Source organism: Coturnix japonica, chromosome 8, assembly GCF_054131305.1.
Source record: "Coturnix japonica strain WE chromosome 8, WE-NBRP24, whole genome shotgun sequence".
Classification (NCBI taxonomy): Eukaryota; Metazoa; Chordata; class Aves; order Galliformes; family Phasianidae; genus Coturnix; species Coturnix japonica.
The window spans coordinates 10,134,432-10,152,503 of NC_140670.1; the positions used below are offsets into that span (position 1 = coordinate 10,134,432).

At 39.0% G+C, this 18,072-nt stretch overlaps 1 protein-coding gene and 1 non-coding gene across 5 annotated transcripts in view; one reads left to right on the forward strand and one right to left on the reverse strand.

Annotated features, from left to right (window-relative positions):
- The first annotated feature begins 1,834 nt into the window (after positions 1 to 1,834).
- Positions 1,835 to 1,916, forward strand: TRNAS-UGA (transfer RNA serine (anticodon UGA)). Its single transcript has one exon. It is a non-coding gene; the product is annotated as a tRNA-Ser (tRNA).
- Positions 1,917 to 7,007: 5,091 nt separating this feature from the next.
- Positions 7,008 to 18,072, reverse strand: part of DNAJC12 (DnaJ heat shock protein family (Hsp40) member C12) — a 31,961-nt gene continuing 20,896 nt past the window's right edge. The window contains exons 1-6 of one of the 4 annotated variants that reach the window (XM_085554043.1): positions 17,900 to 17,982; positions 14,640 to 14,744; positions 12,444 to 12,522; positions 10,713 to 10,852; positions 9,762 to 9,960; positions 7,008 to 8,136 (exon numbers count right to left, since the gene is read on the reverse strand). In XM_085554043.1, coding sequence (XP_085410169.1) covers positions 8,042 to 8,136; positions 9,762 to 9,960; positions 10,713 to 10,852; positions 12,444 to 12,522; positions 14,640 to 14,717 — 591 coding nt within the window. In that variant the 5' untranslated portion in view covers positions 14,718 to 14,744; positions 17,900 to 17,982 and the 3' untranslated portion in view covers positions 7,008 to 8,041. The other 3 variants (XM_015866384.3, XM_085554041.1, XM_085554042.1) reach the window with 3 other exon arrangements.

The following is an 18,072-nucleotide window of genomic DNA, read 5'->3' on the forward strand; positions in this document are numbered from 1 at the left end:
AAACTTTTTACATGATAGAACAATGTATTTTTAAAGCAACATTAAATGCATTAATTCTGATAATGAAATTAACCATTTGTGTTCATAAGAATTATTGCCACTTTTAGTCGATGATATATCAAACACTTTAGTTAAGCCTTTAGTCTCGTGCCCAGCTGCTTTCAGTGCCCCCCAGCAGATACTGGAAAGTATTTCTCAAGAATTGCTCATACCATTCTAAAATAGGTGAACTGAACCACCCACTAAGGGCAAGGATCACTCTCTCCTCCTCCCACCCATAGAAGGTGACCTGAGGAGCCAGCTGAGGCATCCAGAAGTTAAGTGCCTACTTGATAGATGGGGAAGCTCAATCTCACTCCAAGTGCCTGAGTCTAGTATTCTTTTCCCCTCTCTCCTTTGACACTGCCAGATTAGCCAGGTGTATTAGACTTTAAGGTGGTGAACAATAGATAGCATTCTTTATTAACTAAGCACCCACACCTGGGGACACACTGCAGTGCTTGGCAAGCTGCCTGTTCCTTCCAATTTAAGAATTAATTTTAGGATTTTACTTCAGGCTTCTGCCTTTTTTTTTTTTTAAGATATTGTTAACGGAGACGTTCTTGGAAATAATTACAGTTATTTCTTTCGTATTGAGATCTTTCTCTTTTGGCATCAATAGTTTTGTAGAAAAGTGCTAGAATTCAAATAGCACTCTGCAAATACCATTCTTCCTCCTGTCTAACCATTGTTAACCTGCAAAGATTGTGTGGAAGTACTGAAAATTGCCCTATATGTAGCATTTGCCTCACATCCTGTCTGCTGCTTTACTTGCAGCTTGTACAAAGAACACTGGAGGTCGCTCTAACTCAAGTATCAATTGGAGCGAGTGTTTTTCGAGATTAAATTGAATGTAGCTGGTTAAATACAAATCCTGCATGTGTCATTTGCAACAGCCTGCCAGCTCCTGTGATTGTTTTACTGAAACAGCATCTTTATCTCAAGTCTTGGATTCACATGAATACAAAATACCCGCAACAGACATTTAAAGAAAAATGTTTCCTATATATTCTGGCCAGAAAGTAAATTTACCTAAATTCAAAATATAAAAATTAGGCATCCCAAACTGTCAAACACAAGGGACACTGAGTACATTTCCAGGCTTGTCTTAGGATTCCACATCTATATTTCAGATGACTCTGAGTCTTCATTCCTTACAACCTGGCAAAAGGGACTGGAATGGTCAGACTATAGATAAGGGTGTTTCTTAGTCAGGAAAGGCAGTCCTCCCAAGGATATGGTCTTACCATTTGTGAGCTCAAACTGTTGTTATGGGGGGTCTTTTCGGTGGGTTTTGTTTCTTTTTTTCCATCAGATAAGTTTGGTTTAAAGCAACAGTTCCAGTTTCCTCAGAAATGGCTCGAACTATTACCAAACCTCAACTGTGATGTACTATAATTCAGTTCCCTTTGACTCTGAGCAAAGAAAAACGTTCAGTCATTTCATTGTACCTTCTTAAAACAAGTTACTGCTTGTGTGGATTTCAAGTAGCCTATTTTCTGTAAGAGAAATGAAACTTCAGCTTATCTATTAGTACGAAAGTAAACAGCCTTACTCCTTGTCCTCAAATCTTTACAATCCTCACTATCTAAAACACACTAAACAGCAAGAACATCAACTCAATACTGAACACAAACGGCTTCTGAACGCCGGATCAGCGCGGCTCGGCAGCTCCGTTTGGGGCGGTGCGCCGGGACGTGGCAGCTCCCATTGGCGGCCCTGCGCTCTCGGGGCGGGGAGAGCAGCAGCAGGAAGCCTCGATAAGGATTTGTGCCCTGGCGGTGTGTCACGAGAAGCAGCGATGGCCGAGTGGTTAAGGCGTTGGACTTGAAATCCAATGGGGTCTCCCCGCGCAGGTTCGAACCCTGCTCGCTGCGGCCTGAGAAGGGCTATATTTTTCCTACCTCCTTCGGTTATTTTTGCTCCTCATCCCCTCTTTCGCTGCTGAATGCGAGTTTATTCCACTGCAACTCATTAGGTAGCGCTTTCAGAGCGCTCATTTGCTTTTACTAAAAATAAATAAATTTAAAAGAAAATGCAGTATGTCACAAGACAAATTTCCATCATGAGAACTAAAACATCAGCAGCAATGAGAGGCAGGGACACCGAGCTCTAGTGTTGAGCTCCCCACAGCTTGATCCTTTGTGGCCAGAACAGACAGAGCCCTAGTGCAGAGCTGGGGATGTTCTCCTCCACCGTGTCCTACAGCTGATAGAAACAAGTAAGTTCCTCCCAGCAGCAAACTGCTCTATACTGACTATATTTCCTTCATCGCACTTTCTTTTTTGTGAAGGAAGCTGGGTTGATTGCTCCCATATCTCCAGCAAGGAGATATGTCATCTCTTCTTATTTATAGCTTTCTTCTCATATGCACATACAATTTTAAGAGTGAATGAATTTCAAATAACAATTAAAGAAGAAACATCTTCCTTTCCATTCAGAAGACCTGATTTTGTCTAATCCTTCAAAAACATAAACTCTTTTTTGTTGGTGTTTTTTAACTTGAAGGTCTCACACATTCTGCTAATCTGGAACAGATGTGAGAAGCTCTATTTTGTGTAAGGATGTTTTGGGTAGCATTACAAAATAATAAAAAGCTTTAAAGGAATCAAGAAGTAAAACACAGTGGGTGGACTTTCTTCTTCTCCACTACAACTCTGAAATTCCCCCCCCCCCCTTTTTTTTTAACTGACTACTTTAAACATCTTATTTCCAAAAATGGATATTTCATTGTTTTATAGATCACCAACCCAGTAATCAACCCTCAGAAAGATCTCATCTTCAATATGTCATTCCACTGGAACCTCACTAGTGACAGAAACATCAAATGCCAAAACAAAGGACTATCTTAAATTCTGAATTGCAAAATAAGAAGTCAGTGTGGCAGAAAACAGCGTGAATCTCCTGCTTGAAACTGACTTTCCTTCAATGTTGCAGAGCAAACACACAAGCTATTTCCCACCCACTCTCTTCACTGAGATTTATGAAATTGTTCCCATCAAGGCCCTGCAGGGGGAGGGCCATGTGGTTTTAATTGCAGTTACTTTTTGTAAGGGTGTGGTTGTTTTTAGTAATTACAGAAGAAAGAAATTAAGGACTGCCAAACAGACTACTAAGGCTATATATGCACATTAGCAGTACTGGAGTCCTGGGTTCAGGTCTCCTCTTTGTTTGCCTTTTTAAAACTCAACTGTAAGAGTGAGAAAAAGCAGCAATGAATCCATTACTAGAGTCCAGGCCCCAAAACCTATGCATGGGCATAACAACATACTGTTCCATGTGTCTACAACTCTGCATACTTTTCTGCCAGCTCCAATAAATCAAGTTTCTGAAGGGACTGAAACCTGAGTCAAACTACATCTCCTTAGAAGTACCGCAGGCTTTTGGTGCCAAGTCACTTGAGATCTTCAGCAAAGCAGCTTTGACAAAGCAGCACGCAAATCTTTTTATCAAACATGCTGAAAACCACATCACACATCAAGAATGAAAAATCTCCTGAGCACTAACAACAAATCTCATGTTTTATTAGTAATCCCTCTCATTCACTGCCTCACCAAAATCAGGGAGCAAGAGCTAAGCATTGAGAAGATGCCAAAGAGGGAAAAAATAGCTTTCTACAACTTCTACCACCTGTGACAGATCATGATATACACCAGAGACCTAAGACTCATAAAGCTTCTCAGTCTCCATGTTGTGCAACACTGATTATTCAGACTCAATCCTTTCAAAGCTGGGACAAGCAGAAAAGATAAGAGTCTTATTTTCATTAGCCTGAAAGGAAGAAACAAGTATAGCAAAGGTAAAAGAGCAAACGCATACAGTGCACACGTCAAAGTGGAAGTTTGGTGACTCATAGCTGCAGGACATGCACACACACTGATCTGCAATAAAAAACCCAGCATAAACTAACTGATAAGTATCACCTCATCTGGCAGGGACAGAAGCCGATGGCTTACTGAGCTGCTTTATCTTTTGCTGTGTAATTTCACCAGCTTTATAACAGCTTTGCTGCTTACCTTCCCAGCAGTCTTGTTTCTTATTTCAGGATATTAAAGTATATGATAGCAATGTTTGTGCTCAGGAAATTAAAGGCAGTCAGTATCTGTTTTAATCATCAGGATACTCTTATTATATAGCTTATGTACTGTATTTCCCTCCCCACCTCTTTCCTGAAGAATAAAACAACCATTCAGGAAATGGCCTTACCTATCATCCACCTGTACTCAACTTGAGGCTTTTAAGTCCTATACTATTTGTATTCATCAACGTAATTCTTACATTGCTACTTGGGAAACAAAATACTTGCAAAACAAGAAGTTTATAAGGACTAGAATATTCTCAGTCTTACATAATCAGAAATTGCACATATCCAGGAATTACAGCAGGAATTTGAAATATATTAATTTTATAGTACAAGACACACCAAGTCAAGTTCCCCAGACATCCAGCATGTTCAAGGCTCTTTTTGATCTGCATAAACAACTTATAAGAAGAGCTAAACAGGAAAATAGGACCTTACCGCACAGCCCTTGCAGGTGGCTGCCCCCCGCCTAACTTGTGTCTTACAGCTCCTAATCATTATGCACCACCTGTGGCTGTTGCTGGCCTTTCACAGCTGTTACCATTAAAAAGCAGCTAAACTCTTCCTTTACCTACTAAAAAGCCACATACACTTAGCTGTTATAATTACATCTTTTCAAAGCTCAAGTGACTCAGCATACATCCCATCCACCAATTTATGTCTAAGCATGAGTATTAGCCAAGTAATTTTTGTGCATACCAGTGCAGAGGCCAAAGCACTAGATTATCACAATCCACATCACATGAGCCACTGGGTCCTTCCATGCTACTAGCAATGCTACTAACCTGCTTCAAAACCCAACTAGAAAAAAAATGAACACCTTCTGCTTGAGAAAGGGGGAGGGGGGTAAAGTCCCAACCCATCAAGGCCTGGATATCAGGGGGCCATTGTTTTCCTTTTTACAATGAGGGAAAACAAGGGTGCCCACTCATTCCAATTAATTGTTCTTGTTGGCCAGCACGTGAGGTCCCACCACTACTGCTCCAGAGTCAAAACAAGCTGCACAGCAGATTCCTCCTGTTTTCTAGTACTACTGGGCTTATTAGGCATTAACACCAAAACACAATGGAAAGCATAGCAATAACAACAGAGCAACAATGTCCTAGGCTGCAGCAAATAAGGATATGCTCAAAGCAACAGTTGTGGGCACAGAAATAAAGGAAACAAGCTCCTTACCTTTGAAAGGCCTCAGGTACACAGGGATCTCCATCAAGATACTCTCACCTCCTCTGCCAATCCTTAAATAAGGTCTGGAAAGGGATGGATTCTGGTTCCACCCCTTCCAATCACTCAGGAGCATTGCATGCACCTGAGCTTCCCTGGATGGCCCTGCCTTCCCACCAGGTGCTCAATCACTGGTTCAAGCCATGACTCAGTATTTCTGCTACACTAGGAGCAAGTTAACTCAGTTCTATTTGAAATAGAAAAGAATTGGAACTTACCAAACAAGTATAAGAAATGTCTGCATCAACATACTGGAGCATCAGTAAATAATCTGACTTCTACATTAGGGTAAATGTAAGACTATTGATCTCCAGCAGGTATGTTGCAAAATGTGGGCCTCAGAATCTTCCTGATATCTGCAACTACTCATTTATAAAAAGTACCCACAGGTGTTTTGCCAAAACAGACACTTTGAAAGACATAAAAAACAGTTTCATTGTTCAAAGATCTCCTATATGCTCACACATCAATTAGGTGCTAAATCATCCACTAAAGCATACAGCCTCTGCAAGTAAAATGGGGAGAGAAGGCTGCTCCCCAAGTAGGCCAGCTAGTTGCATTTCCATCTTCTCAGAAAGGAGAGAAAAAAAAACCAAAAAACTACTTTGTGCCCTTTTGTAAGGTGGAACGATACAACGATGGAAACAAAGATGGTAACAGATATTCAAAAGGTTATTTATGAGGAAAAACTCACCAATATGGATGCCTTCACTGGGAAATGCTGAGGCAATCTCCACCAGGGAGCAATCTCTAAGAGATGCTGCCTTAGTGGTGGTCAGCCCTTAAATGAGGTCTAGAGGAGGTGGAATCAAGCTTCACCCCTTCTGGGAGCACAGCTAAATTACTCTCACCTGTGCTCCCACAGCTGACCCAACACTTGCCTCAGCTGATTGATCAGAGGTTCAGGCTGTGATTACCAATTTCCCATACACCTTCACATGGACTAGGGCTTTTTCTGTTCCTCTGGTTTCACCTTATGTACTGTCCTTCCATGATAAAATGGACTGAAATCTTTCTTGAGCAGATACCTTCCAATAGAGAGAAGTAAATATGTAATAATATTTAGGAGATATTACAAAGAATTATTACTATTATCTGTTTTCAGCTGAAAAATTCACAAGGGAAAAAGAACACAGAATAATTTTGTATAAGAAGGATGATGCGTTGTAAAAATAGCTGTCACTACTCTGTCATCAAAGTAGAATCAGTGTAACTATAACAGTAGAACAGCATTGCTTTGAGCCTTTATAAACTAATTGGTGCAAACACTACTGGAGTTATCACCAGTGTCAGCTCCTGTAAAGAAAACTGACATCAGAACAACAATACGAACATATCTAATGATATGTACACATGATCTGTATCGCAGTAGCAGGTATGTGCATTACAGCTTGTTGCAAATAAGCATCAAGCAGAAGTGTGGCAGGACAGACAGCACATCACACCACTGGCACAATAAGACCATATGTTTTTCTTCAGGAAGAATAGATGCCATACAATCGACTTCATGTTGAGAAAAGGCCACAGTTCTTAGATTAGACTTTACACAGAGATTCCCTGGATCCATAACTGATTCCCTTCAGTGTTTCCTTGCTGGGAACAAGTTACAAGAAATTCAAGAGGGATCATTAAAAAAAAAAAACAAAAAAAACCCACCCAATAATCCTTTCTGTATGTATGCAGTTTTATTTGTTGCTGTCGGAATCACTTGCCCACACAAAAACACAACGCCAATTAGCTGATATATTAGTCAGGATTACAAAGAAGGAAGCAAATGCAAACTACACACAATACAGGATTTGAGAAGTCACTCAACATGTCAAAAACTTATCATGTAAGATTTTAAACATGTTAGAGCAGGCTGGCCTGATTCTTCATAATTAGGGTCATATCAGGGTTTTGTACGCTGTTTGTGAGGCCATAGAAGGGAAGAAAGTAACTACTAAGCTAGGACAACACTGGCATACAAGAGATATTGGATTTCCACCAACAAATCTTTACAAGAAGAGTTTCTGTCCAGTAAAGCAAGGTTCTGGAATTGCCTTCTAAAACAAATTGTTGGTGCAAAAAGCTTACTTATTATGACAGAACGCAAGTGATTTTTGATCCACCATGGTTACTTGCTGGATAATAATAAGGTTCTTATTTCCTTTATATTGTAAAATTACAACTGTCCAACAAGTTAGGCTTGTAGAAGTATCATGAATGCATGCATTACAAATCACTGTGGTAAGTACAATGCAGTAGAGAACCAAAGTACATAGTTTAGAAGCAAGCACAGTTTCAAGTCCATTGTCATACAGCTTTTGGTAGATCATCATTTAACAGAGTAACATCCTGGAATCTAGCATTGACTTTTGTTTCTGCTGAGAAAATTTTATTATCACAGAACTAAAAAACACATTACTTACTACACAATATTTAAAAACACAAGAAACAGTATATAAGAAATTAGATAACTACACCAGATTGCTTGACATTAGTACTGAAAAGGGCTTTGCTTACTGAACCTTCTTATTAAAACTGACCTCCACCTGTAATGACCATAGAATGTGTGTTAACAGATACAGATGTTGCATTTATTCAAACAACGCTCAAATCACAGTGAATGAATACAAAATACAAATAACTTAAAACTGCTGCAAATAATACCGAGTTGTTGAATAGATGACCTCACACTCCTGTGTATTTTGCATTTTAGATCTCATAATTTCTGAATTTCCTCAGAAGATCTGATGGGGCATCCCCTGACCAGCGGAAACGTAAGTGCCAGTAGTTTCCCTCTGAAAATCCTTGGGGTAAAAAGAAAGAAAGAAAGGCAAGTGAATCATTATTTCAAACAACACAGTATTATAGGTTTGTAATAACAGTCCATCTTCCCCCAAAAAGCAAGAAAAAATTAGTCACTTTCAAGTGCTCTTGACTAAAAGGGATAATCGCTGCGTTCTTGGCATCATTTGAACAAGAACTAAAGCAAACACCAAATTTTGAGATATATATCACCTGGAAAGAGTTCAAGGGAGAACAGTAAGAATTATGAGAACTCTAAAAAGCTGAACTCAGAATGAAATAGTAAACAAAAAAACCCATGCTTAATCTGAAGAAGGAGACAGAAAAGGTGACAGGATTAGTCTCCAAGCATATGAAAGGCAGCAGCTTGAAGGGCAGGTGTATACTTTCTACACACAGAGGAGATGAGGAGTTTCTCAGGCCCTTACCTATATTTTTTAATTTTTATGTTGTTTTTTTTTTAATGCCCAGAACTGTATTTTTATTATCTATAAGCTGCGAATATTAAAACATGCTCTTTCTACATCAGGAAGCTGAAACCTGTTACTACTGTTAGATTACTTCATTCAGGTTGAAATGTAGATGTTGAATTGTAGTCTGTGAGTCTTCTGCACTAGAAGATGGAAGGCAAATCTATCTCTGTTTGAAATGAGCATCCAATATTACAGATTTTCCTGGGTGAAACCAAAGGAAGTTATCAACATGCTAACATCAGGTATGAACACAGCTGCTCACAAAGGCTCTGAAAAATAAATAAATTCTGATGACCGCATTTATTGGCACATATATATATATGCCTACTGGATATATTAAGTAGGCATTTCTTGGGTTTGATTGTTTCACCTTCGAACCTATGAAGAAAGCTTACTGCCACAAGGAACAGGGCGACATTTTGTTTACTTTGAAATTTAATTCCTTTACAAAACTCTACAAAGCCAATTTCATTATCTAAATTAACGAATAGGATAATGTTATAAGATAACTAACTGGGAAGAAATGTCAGGACTTGGTTTAATAATATTTCTCTGATAATATATATCTAACATTATGAAACTGCTGAAGCATGAAACAGAACAGAGGGTGGCCGCTGTGGTAAGTTAAATTTGGTTCAGATATACTAACCTAAAAATAGATAGGAAATACTAACTGGCCAGATGATAGTTTCTGAAACACATCATTGCTTCTGGTGTGGGCACTACTTTTAAATAAATAACAAAAAACAACCCACAAAAGAAAACTTCAAACCTTGATTTTTAATCCTCATGAGCTCATCAGATACAGACTGTGCATAAGTAGTGAATGCTGGATTTAAAGAAAAAGAAAAAAAAAAAAAAAGGAACCTAAATGTTTTATGTAATATGATTTAATGTTTTGGTGTTGCTTTTTTTTCTAGCAGGAAAAGTGAGTTTCCATTTTGATTTAGGAATAACAAGCATTGGTTTTACTAGCTAGCAGGCAAAGCAAAGCAGGGAAAAAGGCGTGAAAGCTTCAAAAACAGCGAGAACAAAAACAAATCCTAAAAGCTATAACAAAATCCCAACCCAAAACCACATTTAAAAAAGCAAGCAGATGTGTTTCAGGACAGTCCTGCCTTCTGCAGTCTTCTGTAACCGCTGGTTTTACTTACTTGGGGAGTCTGGATTCTTTGAAGACTGTGGTTTTACATCAGGAATTGCAACATCTTGCTCCCTGTTCCCATCGGACAATCCATCTTCACTGTTTTCAGTTTTCTGGGTCCAAATCTCATTAGTTAAGTTGTTGCTATTGTTCAAGTCAGGAGCTTCCAGCATTTGATCCTTCTTATTTTGGACAGCCCAGTGCATCGACTACAGAAATGCAAAAATAAAAAATGATGTACCAATTTCTATGCTTTAAAATTAAAAAATAAAAATAATTTTTAAAAAACGATGTTTTCTCTCCTACATTGTAATAAACAGTTAAATAAAGTACATACTAGAAAAGCTTGTGGGTGAAGAAGATAAGGAAACATGGTAACATAGCATTTGAGAGGATAGTCCATGTCAGGCAAAGTCAAAGAACAAAACCCAGATGTATGCCAAATTACTTGAGATGCTTCTTAAGGGAGCTTGAGTGACTTTTATTTCCATTTTCAAAGCTGCCTTTGACTTTTGAAAGCAAGACAGTTTTGAAGCTTTTTACTATTGAAGTCAGCAGTATGACTCCTGTGTGGAACTGAACTATGCTTGGTGAGATACTTCCATCAAACATTTAAACTCAGGCTCAGCTAAAGAAGCTCTCAAATATCAAGAGTAAGCAGAATTGAGGCAGGAAGGATTAGAAAGGGAAACATTCATTCACCTGTCTAAATATATGACCATGTAGATTTGTAAAAATCATGCACTGTAACAATGCAGAAAATAGTCAAACATTGGGGAATTAGAACCCAGTAGAAACACACCAGCAAAATCAGTAGGGAAAGCAATCCTCAGAACATCCATTTCTAAGCTGTAACATGTAGATAATACACATGAAAGTGGCAACCTGAAGAATGTGCCGGAACTGGAACATTCCTTATGGGTCAGCCCTACCTCGGTGCTCAGTCTTAGACAACACCAACCGTTTTCACAGAGCTGCTCAAGGCCTCCCACTGCTGGAAAGGAATGGTGATTTTGCTTCTCCTCCAGTAATCATAGCGCGCTCGACTCTCTTCATTGATAAGAACCTCCTTAGCTTGCTGCAGCTTCTGGAAATTCTCCACTACAAAACAACCCGAAAAGATGCTAAAGCCAACACTTGTTTCCAATGTCATCAATTCAGGTCTGCCAGCAGCACAAGCTAAATTGACAAGCAGACCAACAAGCACACTGAGGAATCTAAATATAGTGAAAATTAACTAAATTGTGCATTTAATTAGGTAGTTTTTCCACATATGCTAAAACATTATCTAGGATACCTGACTGCACAAATGAGAGCTCTTACTTCTCCCTACAGGATAATTTTTCATTAAATGGTTACTAAGGATGCAGCTGCACATTACTATTTGTAGAAAGGTTATAAAGATTCAGATTTATCTAAGAGCCACCTGCGTTGCACTGATCTATTACTGTTATTATTCATATATTCGACTTTACAAATCAGATTTCTTTTGAAATATAAAGCCCTATCAAAATTTATAAGCTTAAATCAAACAACAGACAACACATTGGGGAAGCAGTTCTGCAGTTTCCTTTTTCTAGCATCACTAGTTTTCAATAATAATAAAGATATTTTAATTAATCTTTACTGAGCTTAGTTAAGCTGATGAAATATAAAACCATAACCTTTCACCAGCAATCTGAAAAGGCATTTAACATAAATGCAGCATGTTTGGGTAAATGGGGCGTAAAATTCTTTCTAACATTTGGCACTTGGCCTCCCCTGAGTTACTAAGCTTCATTGCCTTCAGAGGGAGCTGTGGGGCTATGGCCATGGAACAGTTTCTTGTTACCCTGCTGCATGAGCCAGAATTTGCTGCAGTCTGTTACAGTGATTCCATTGGTGCTTGTGTTACTCAGTAAATCAGATACTAGTGATGAGGTTACAGGTGGTAGGTTGTCTCTCAAAATCCAGATCTCAAGAGGTTCCTTGTCAGAGAATACCAAAGAGACATCCTACCTATGTTGCCTTTCAATCTCACCTTGCAAGGGAAAGGCACGCTGCCTGAGGGCTCTGCTGGAGGCACTGGGGCGGGAGCCTCCCATAGCAGCCACTGCATTCACAGCTCTGCTGTCCCAGGGGAGTGTTTACAGTTAAATTATTAGGAATGGATCCAAATAAAAAGCTTTGTGCATTAACCATCATAACAGTTGCAAGAATATAAACTGCCCAGACAAAGATGAGCATAGATTAGAGCTGTCTTTTGGTTATAAATGGGTAAGTTTATCTCCAAACAACTCAGGTGCTGCTTAGACGTCACAGGTATAGCTTGGATATGATGAACTGTGTGCTTAATTGAGACATTAGCTGATGTTCTGCAAACAGATGGCTACTCACGTGGTGCTGGCTTCTCTTTATTTCCAATAATTAAATTACACTATAAGAAACTGAAGTACATTTAATATGATCCTGATTATCTTATTCCTGGACGCAAATTAACTAGTTGACGTAAGTGAGACATCTGAATAATACTGGGCTTGGAAGCAGTCCAACTTCATAGGTCTAAGAAGGACTACACTCCATAAACAATTTCTATATTCCATAGGAATAAATTATGTTAAAAATTATGTTAAGTGTCATGGTTGAATTTAATGTCATTGTCATTTTAGTTATCTTAGAAGCAGATCACTTTCAAACAGAGAAAAAGACATACCTGCTTTGGGGTTTCCTGGGTGTTTGTCAGGATGACATTCGAGGGCTTTAATCTTAAATTCTGCAAGAATTTGTTCAACCTAAGCAGGGTATCAGATTTGAAGTGAGTAAACACACAGAAAAGATTTTCAAATTTGCTCTTTGAAAGGGGTTGGGAGAGCAACAAAGAATGTTGAATAATTCTTTTCCTGTTCACTTCACAAACTTTTAGCACAGGCACAGCAGCCAACAACAATCATGTGTCAGTGACACTGATTTCATTATCAACACACTGGTTCTTATTTTCATTTTGGTGAAACTCGGTAATCCAATACAGTGAGTTTGCTTTAAGAAAAACATGTGAAGATCACTTGTGCATAGTAAACTCTGCCAGAATGACATGGGTTTTCTAGCTCAGATACCACAAAACTAGACTAAGAACAGATCACAGTCTTCCTGTCAAGTTAATTTTCTGGGCAAAGGCTGGTATGGAATAGAATTTGTTACAACATCATTTTTCTGTAAAACAAAACAACATGTCACGTAACTGGCTGCCCTAATTTTGTGGTCATATGCTGGGAAAAGCTTATGTGACATTTATACAATTAATATTTAAATATATATATATATATATATACAATATATATATGTATATACATATATGTGTGTGTGTACATATATATATATATATGTATATATATATATAGTATACATATAAAGTTATCTTATACCTACTAAAATAACAATGTTATTAGATGAAGGATGCAGGATAATGATCACCTCAGCCCCTCCAGTAGGAAGATCAGCACAAGGCACGAAAATACTATGAGTGCGCAAGAGTAAATTTGCTTCTGTACAGGCCCAAAGAAGGGTGCATAGAAGCCTGTACTGCTACAAATACTTGATGCATATAGAAATCAGTGTGATTGCAAAATACTTGTAATGCTTCAAATTCTTGTAAATGCTAGTAGCAATCATGCACATCATCCTGAGAGGAGGAATCATAGTATTCAGTCAACTTGTTATCTCAGTTTGCGCTCCCACATCAAAAACAATGTTGCAACATCTGCTGCTTCTCTCACAAAATAGTACTAGTACTTGCTACATTATTTTTCAGGACCCACTGTCAATTATTCCACCTTTTGAATTTCGTTTTGAAGCAATTTGAAAAATCAATATCAAATGTGCATGAACTATCCATTAATTAATAAGGCCGTAAGGTATTAATGTGAGCTAGGAGATGAGAAATAGCATCTGCAAACAAGCCTAGATATGAACTTTAACACTGCCCTCTGCTGGGATGTCACATTAGAAGCTCTCTCGGGGAAAGCTCTAAATCATCTTCTGCGACAGACCTACGATGTTCACTAATTGGCTTTCAGCGACATAAATTTTACCAACATTTGACCACTATGACAAATGAAAGCATCTGATTAAATTTACTGAGCAAAACATAGCTCTCGTGCACCCTGAATTTACCATTCATTACAGCAGAGTAATCAAAACTCCCCTTTCAAAAGCTGAACCTAATTCCAGCAGCTAGATTAAAGAAATAATAGCTCACCACTAACTCAGACTATCCAAAAACATTACATGGACATCTCTAGGAAGAAGAGTATTTGTTTAAGTGCAAGCCATATGACTGCTTACATAGTTCTAAATCAAGTTGTAAGTTACTAAAATGATCATTTAAAAATCATTAATATGACAGATGAAAAGGATGCACTTTGTGTTTTCCTTCCCAACAATGAATGCAGTTTTTAAGAGAGATAAATATATACTTGAGAAATTCAATAATGCCGTCAGTCACTGACAGCTCTGAACTTTCAGCCAGTTGCACATAAATAGCTTCTTCATCTTTTAACACTGCTAATGTATGCCAATATGTTATTTGCATGTTGGCAAATCTATGCAGTTGGCTCACAATATAAAACCATATCACATGTTGAACTAAATTATTTAATAAGCCATTTCACCTATGTCTGTAATACAGCCCTGTTTCATAAGACAGTTTTAATGTGAGCCTCATTCTAAGATCTGAACGTTGGCACACAGATCACAAAAATGAGCTTTGCAAAGAGAGAGAAAAGTAGCAAGAAAGATTTGCAGAGCATTTCAAATAGTTCCACCTTTAGAGATTAATAATTTCAAATCCCCCCCTGCAGATACACAAGGACATTCAAAATGTTATTAAGCTGGAGGTGGGAAAGGCTCTTACCGTAGACAGTTCATCACATCCCAGCAAGTTGTAGTAATCTTCCAACTCATCCAGTCTGCAGTTCAAAATTGCATCCATCGGGGCTGGTCCGGCGGCTTTTACAAGCTGAGGCACAGCAGGTTTAAAATATTATATCGATACACGGCTCACAAATAGGTTTAATAGCAGCCCAGGGAAACAGGCGATTTCCACACAGGTCTGCAGCTCTCTCCAGCGCTTTTTAATACAGAGAGCTGACACACATGAATTGTCTTGAATTCTCTGCCTGCCATTGGTCCCTGCAGGATGCCAATCCGCTTGCACAAACACACCGATGGCAATGCTCCATGGGATTTGTAGTCACCCAAATCATTTCAACATCAAACTCTGGGTCTCCTCCAAACTGCATTCTGGATTCTCAGTAAAATCTGGCTGTATTTGAGAAACAGATTGTGCAGATAGCCAGTTCAAGTCAGTTTCACTGACTTTACGCTCCTATGCTCCAGGGCCTATATATTCTAAAAGATATTTTCTGCTTTATTTTTAAGTGATTGCTTCCAAATTAATGATAACTGGGATGGACACTTTAGTGAATGAAGCCCCAACCTTGACAAATCTTCTGGTTCTGTCAGCTCCTTCAACAGAAAAGGTAAATCCTTGTGTGAAGGATAACTGGCACACATACGTGTTATTATTCAAAAACAAACAGTTCATTGCTTTTCATACAGCTGCATGTCTGTCTAAATAAAGCCTATGAAAAGACAGCATATAAAGATAATAGACTTGCTGTCTCCTATCAAAAGAAACAAAAGTTCCCAGTTATTTCAAATAGCACCTTAAAGGCCTGTATCACATGCACAACACCTTTGTAAAATTCATTTGACTTTTAAATGAAACGCATTTTAATTTGAACTACAATTAATGATCAAGGTCTCAACAATGCCCACGTTCATGCTTAACTGTATTCTCCTATGATCCACTGATTTTAAAAGGTAATACCTCGGGGTAACAGTAACCACATGCTGGAGCCTTTCCTCTGGAGCCTAAGGAGCTGTATTTTTACTGCCCCTATTCAAGAGCTTTGTAATGCAAGATGTTAAAAGTCACAAAATACTGCTGATTCTTTAACACTTATATTGCCTTGAATATTTATATAATCTTAGATGCAGTAACCTAGGAGAGTCTCTGCAAAATAGATACATGGGGTATGATTAAAGCTATCACAGTGCTAAGTGAAGCAGTGAAGGACCTTGTTTAGGACTGTTTATCAAATGTGGAACACGTAAACCTCACATTTACAACTGCTATGGTTTGCTCTATGTTAATATTACTTATAGTGTTCATTTTGCAAGATTATCTGCACAATTATCTGCGATTTCAGGGCTATATTGTCTGAAAGTTCTCATTTTTCTGTATGTTCAGATAGCCTGTTCAGATTATAAAACGCAAAAATACACATGAAAGAAAGAAGCAGCAGTACCAATGTGTGGGCCTCAGTGAAACTACTTAAACTAATCAGAGAACATCAGTGTATTTCTCAGAGAATACAAAACAGATTTTTCCAACAAAATGGATGAACATATACAAATGTCTCCCTCTTCTCCATTCCTTACTTAATAATGAACCACAAAAGTATAATGAAGAAAGAAAGGCGTTTTAGCAAGAGATCATGTCAATATTTAAATAGATAGTACTTTGGGGGAGGACAAAAAACAAACAGCTGTTCCACATCCCCAGCAGCACTCCTGACATACCGTTCTTGGCCAAGTATTTCTGTGTATTTGCATAAGGTGAAAGGGAAGGTTCTTTTTAACCCTTTTTCCCTGCAGGTTTCAGTACCTTTTTTTTTGTGCCACAAAGTGAACTGCAAATGCAAGAGCAGGATTCAACTGACAAAACCCCGAGCCTTGCAAGCTTTTTGCTCACAGGGAGTTTTTCCCACCTATACTCTGTTCAGATGGAATGAACAAGAACTCCAAACCGCAGCAGTGGACATACTTGTTTTTCCCTCCTCCCAGGGACTTCCAGTGCTTGGGATACAAACAAAAGGGTTGAGCATGGAAGCTGTAAAATACTAATAGAGCAGAGTAGCACAGTCAGTTGCTGCTCCTTACCAGAACAATTCACGGAGCATCTCAAGGAGAGGAAAAGAACCCACATATAAAAATATAAAGATTACCTTCAGGTGATAAGCGTTGTTTGAATGGAAATCACAGCACAGGAGATGGTGTAGCGTATGTGTATTCACATGTTTTGGTTAGTGTAGCTCAGAACGTACAAACAGTACAGAAAGTGAGGAAATCTCCTATTTGTCCTCTGTACCCAGCCACTAACAAAATGTTTGTGTTCATTCCCGACACGTAATCAAAGTTGCTTGCTTAGAGTCAGGAGCAAAACTAAATCCTGGCTCAGTGTAACAGAAGGCTTGCCATCCACTTGTTGGACCAAAATGGCTATTTATATATAATCTGTATTTCAATGTATTCCCATACAATGTATCAAATCTTCCATTACCAGTTCTTCACAATCAACTCGAGTTGTTTTGCTTCCCAAGGACAGAGCACACAGAATGCAAGGAACAACATCAGTAAGTGCAGGGCAGTAAGAAACCAGATGAGGTTTAACAAAAGCAAGTGTAGAGTCTTGCACCTGGGTAGAAATAATTGCATGCACCAGTACAGGCTGGGGGAAGAGCAGCTGGAGAGGAGCTCTGCTGATGCAGAAATAGAAGAGGACCCAAGCACCGCCAAACTGACTTCCCAATCTGGGGGCAACTGCTGCAACATCATCATTGCATGAGCAAATGTTTGCAAGGTTAGAGTCGGCTTTAGGGCCCTCGATTCATTTCCTCACCAACAGCTTCACAGAAAGCTTTGGATCGCCCACCTGTGCCAGTTACGTGGTGTCTTAGAACAGGATCTCCATGTCAATAAGCATCCAAACACCATTACTAACGCAACACCTCCCTTTTTATGCCTCAAAACCTGATTGTTGTCTCAACTTCAACACACACAAAGAACACTTTGGGACAGATTTGCAGACAGTGATAGAATTGCTCTGATTCACATCTTATCACTTCTTGTTTTGATGCACATGAAGCGTGGTACGTGCAACTGAACCACCAGTACAGATTATTACGGCTGATGCCATCAAGGTGTGCAAGGCAGAAATTCTACTTGTCTAATATCGGTCTTACCACCAAGTTGAATTGGATTCAAGTCGCTGAAGCCATTATGTAATTAGTTGGTGACATTAAGCAGTAATATTAAACAAATCAATACCGAATTTTGTATCCATTAAGGTTAGACCAAGATTGCTGTGCTTGTAGGTAATATAACCGGGCCCGCGGTCACGTGACCAGCAGGCCAGGCCGCGCGAGGGCCGAGCCGGCGCCGGACGCCACGTGACCTGACCCCCCCCCTTCCGTGTCCCCGCTCACGTGACCCGGTTTGTT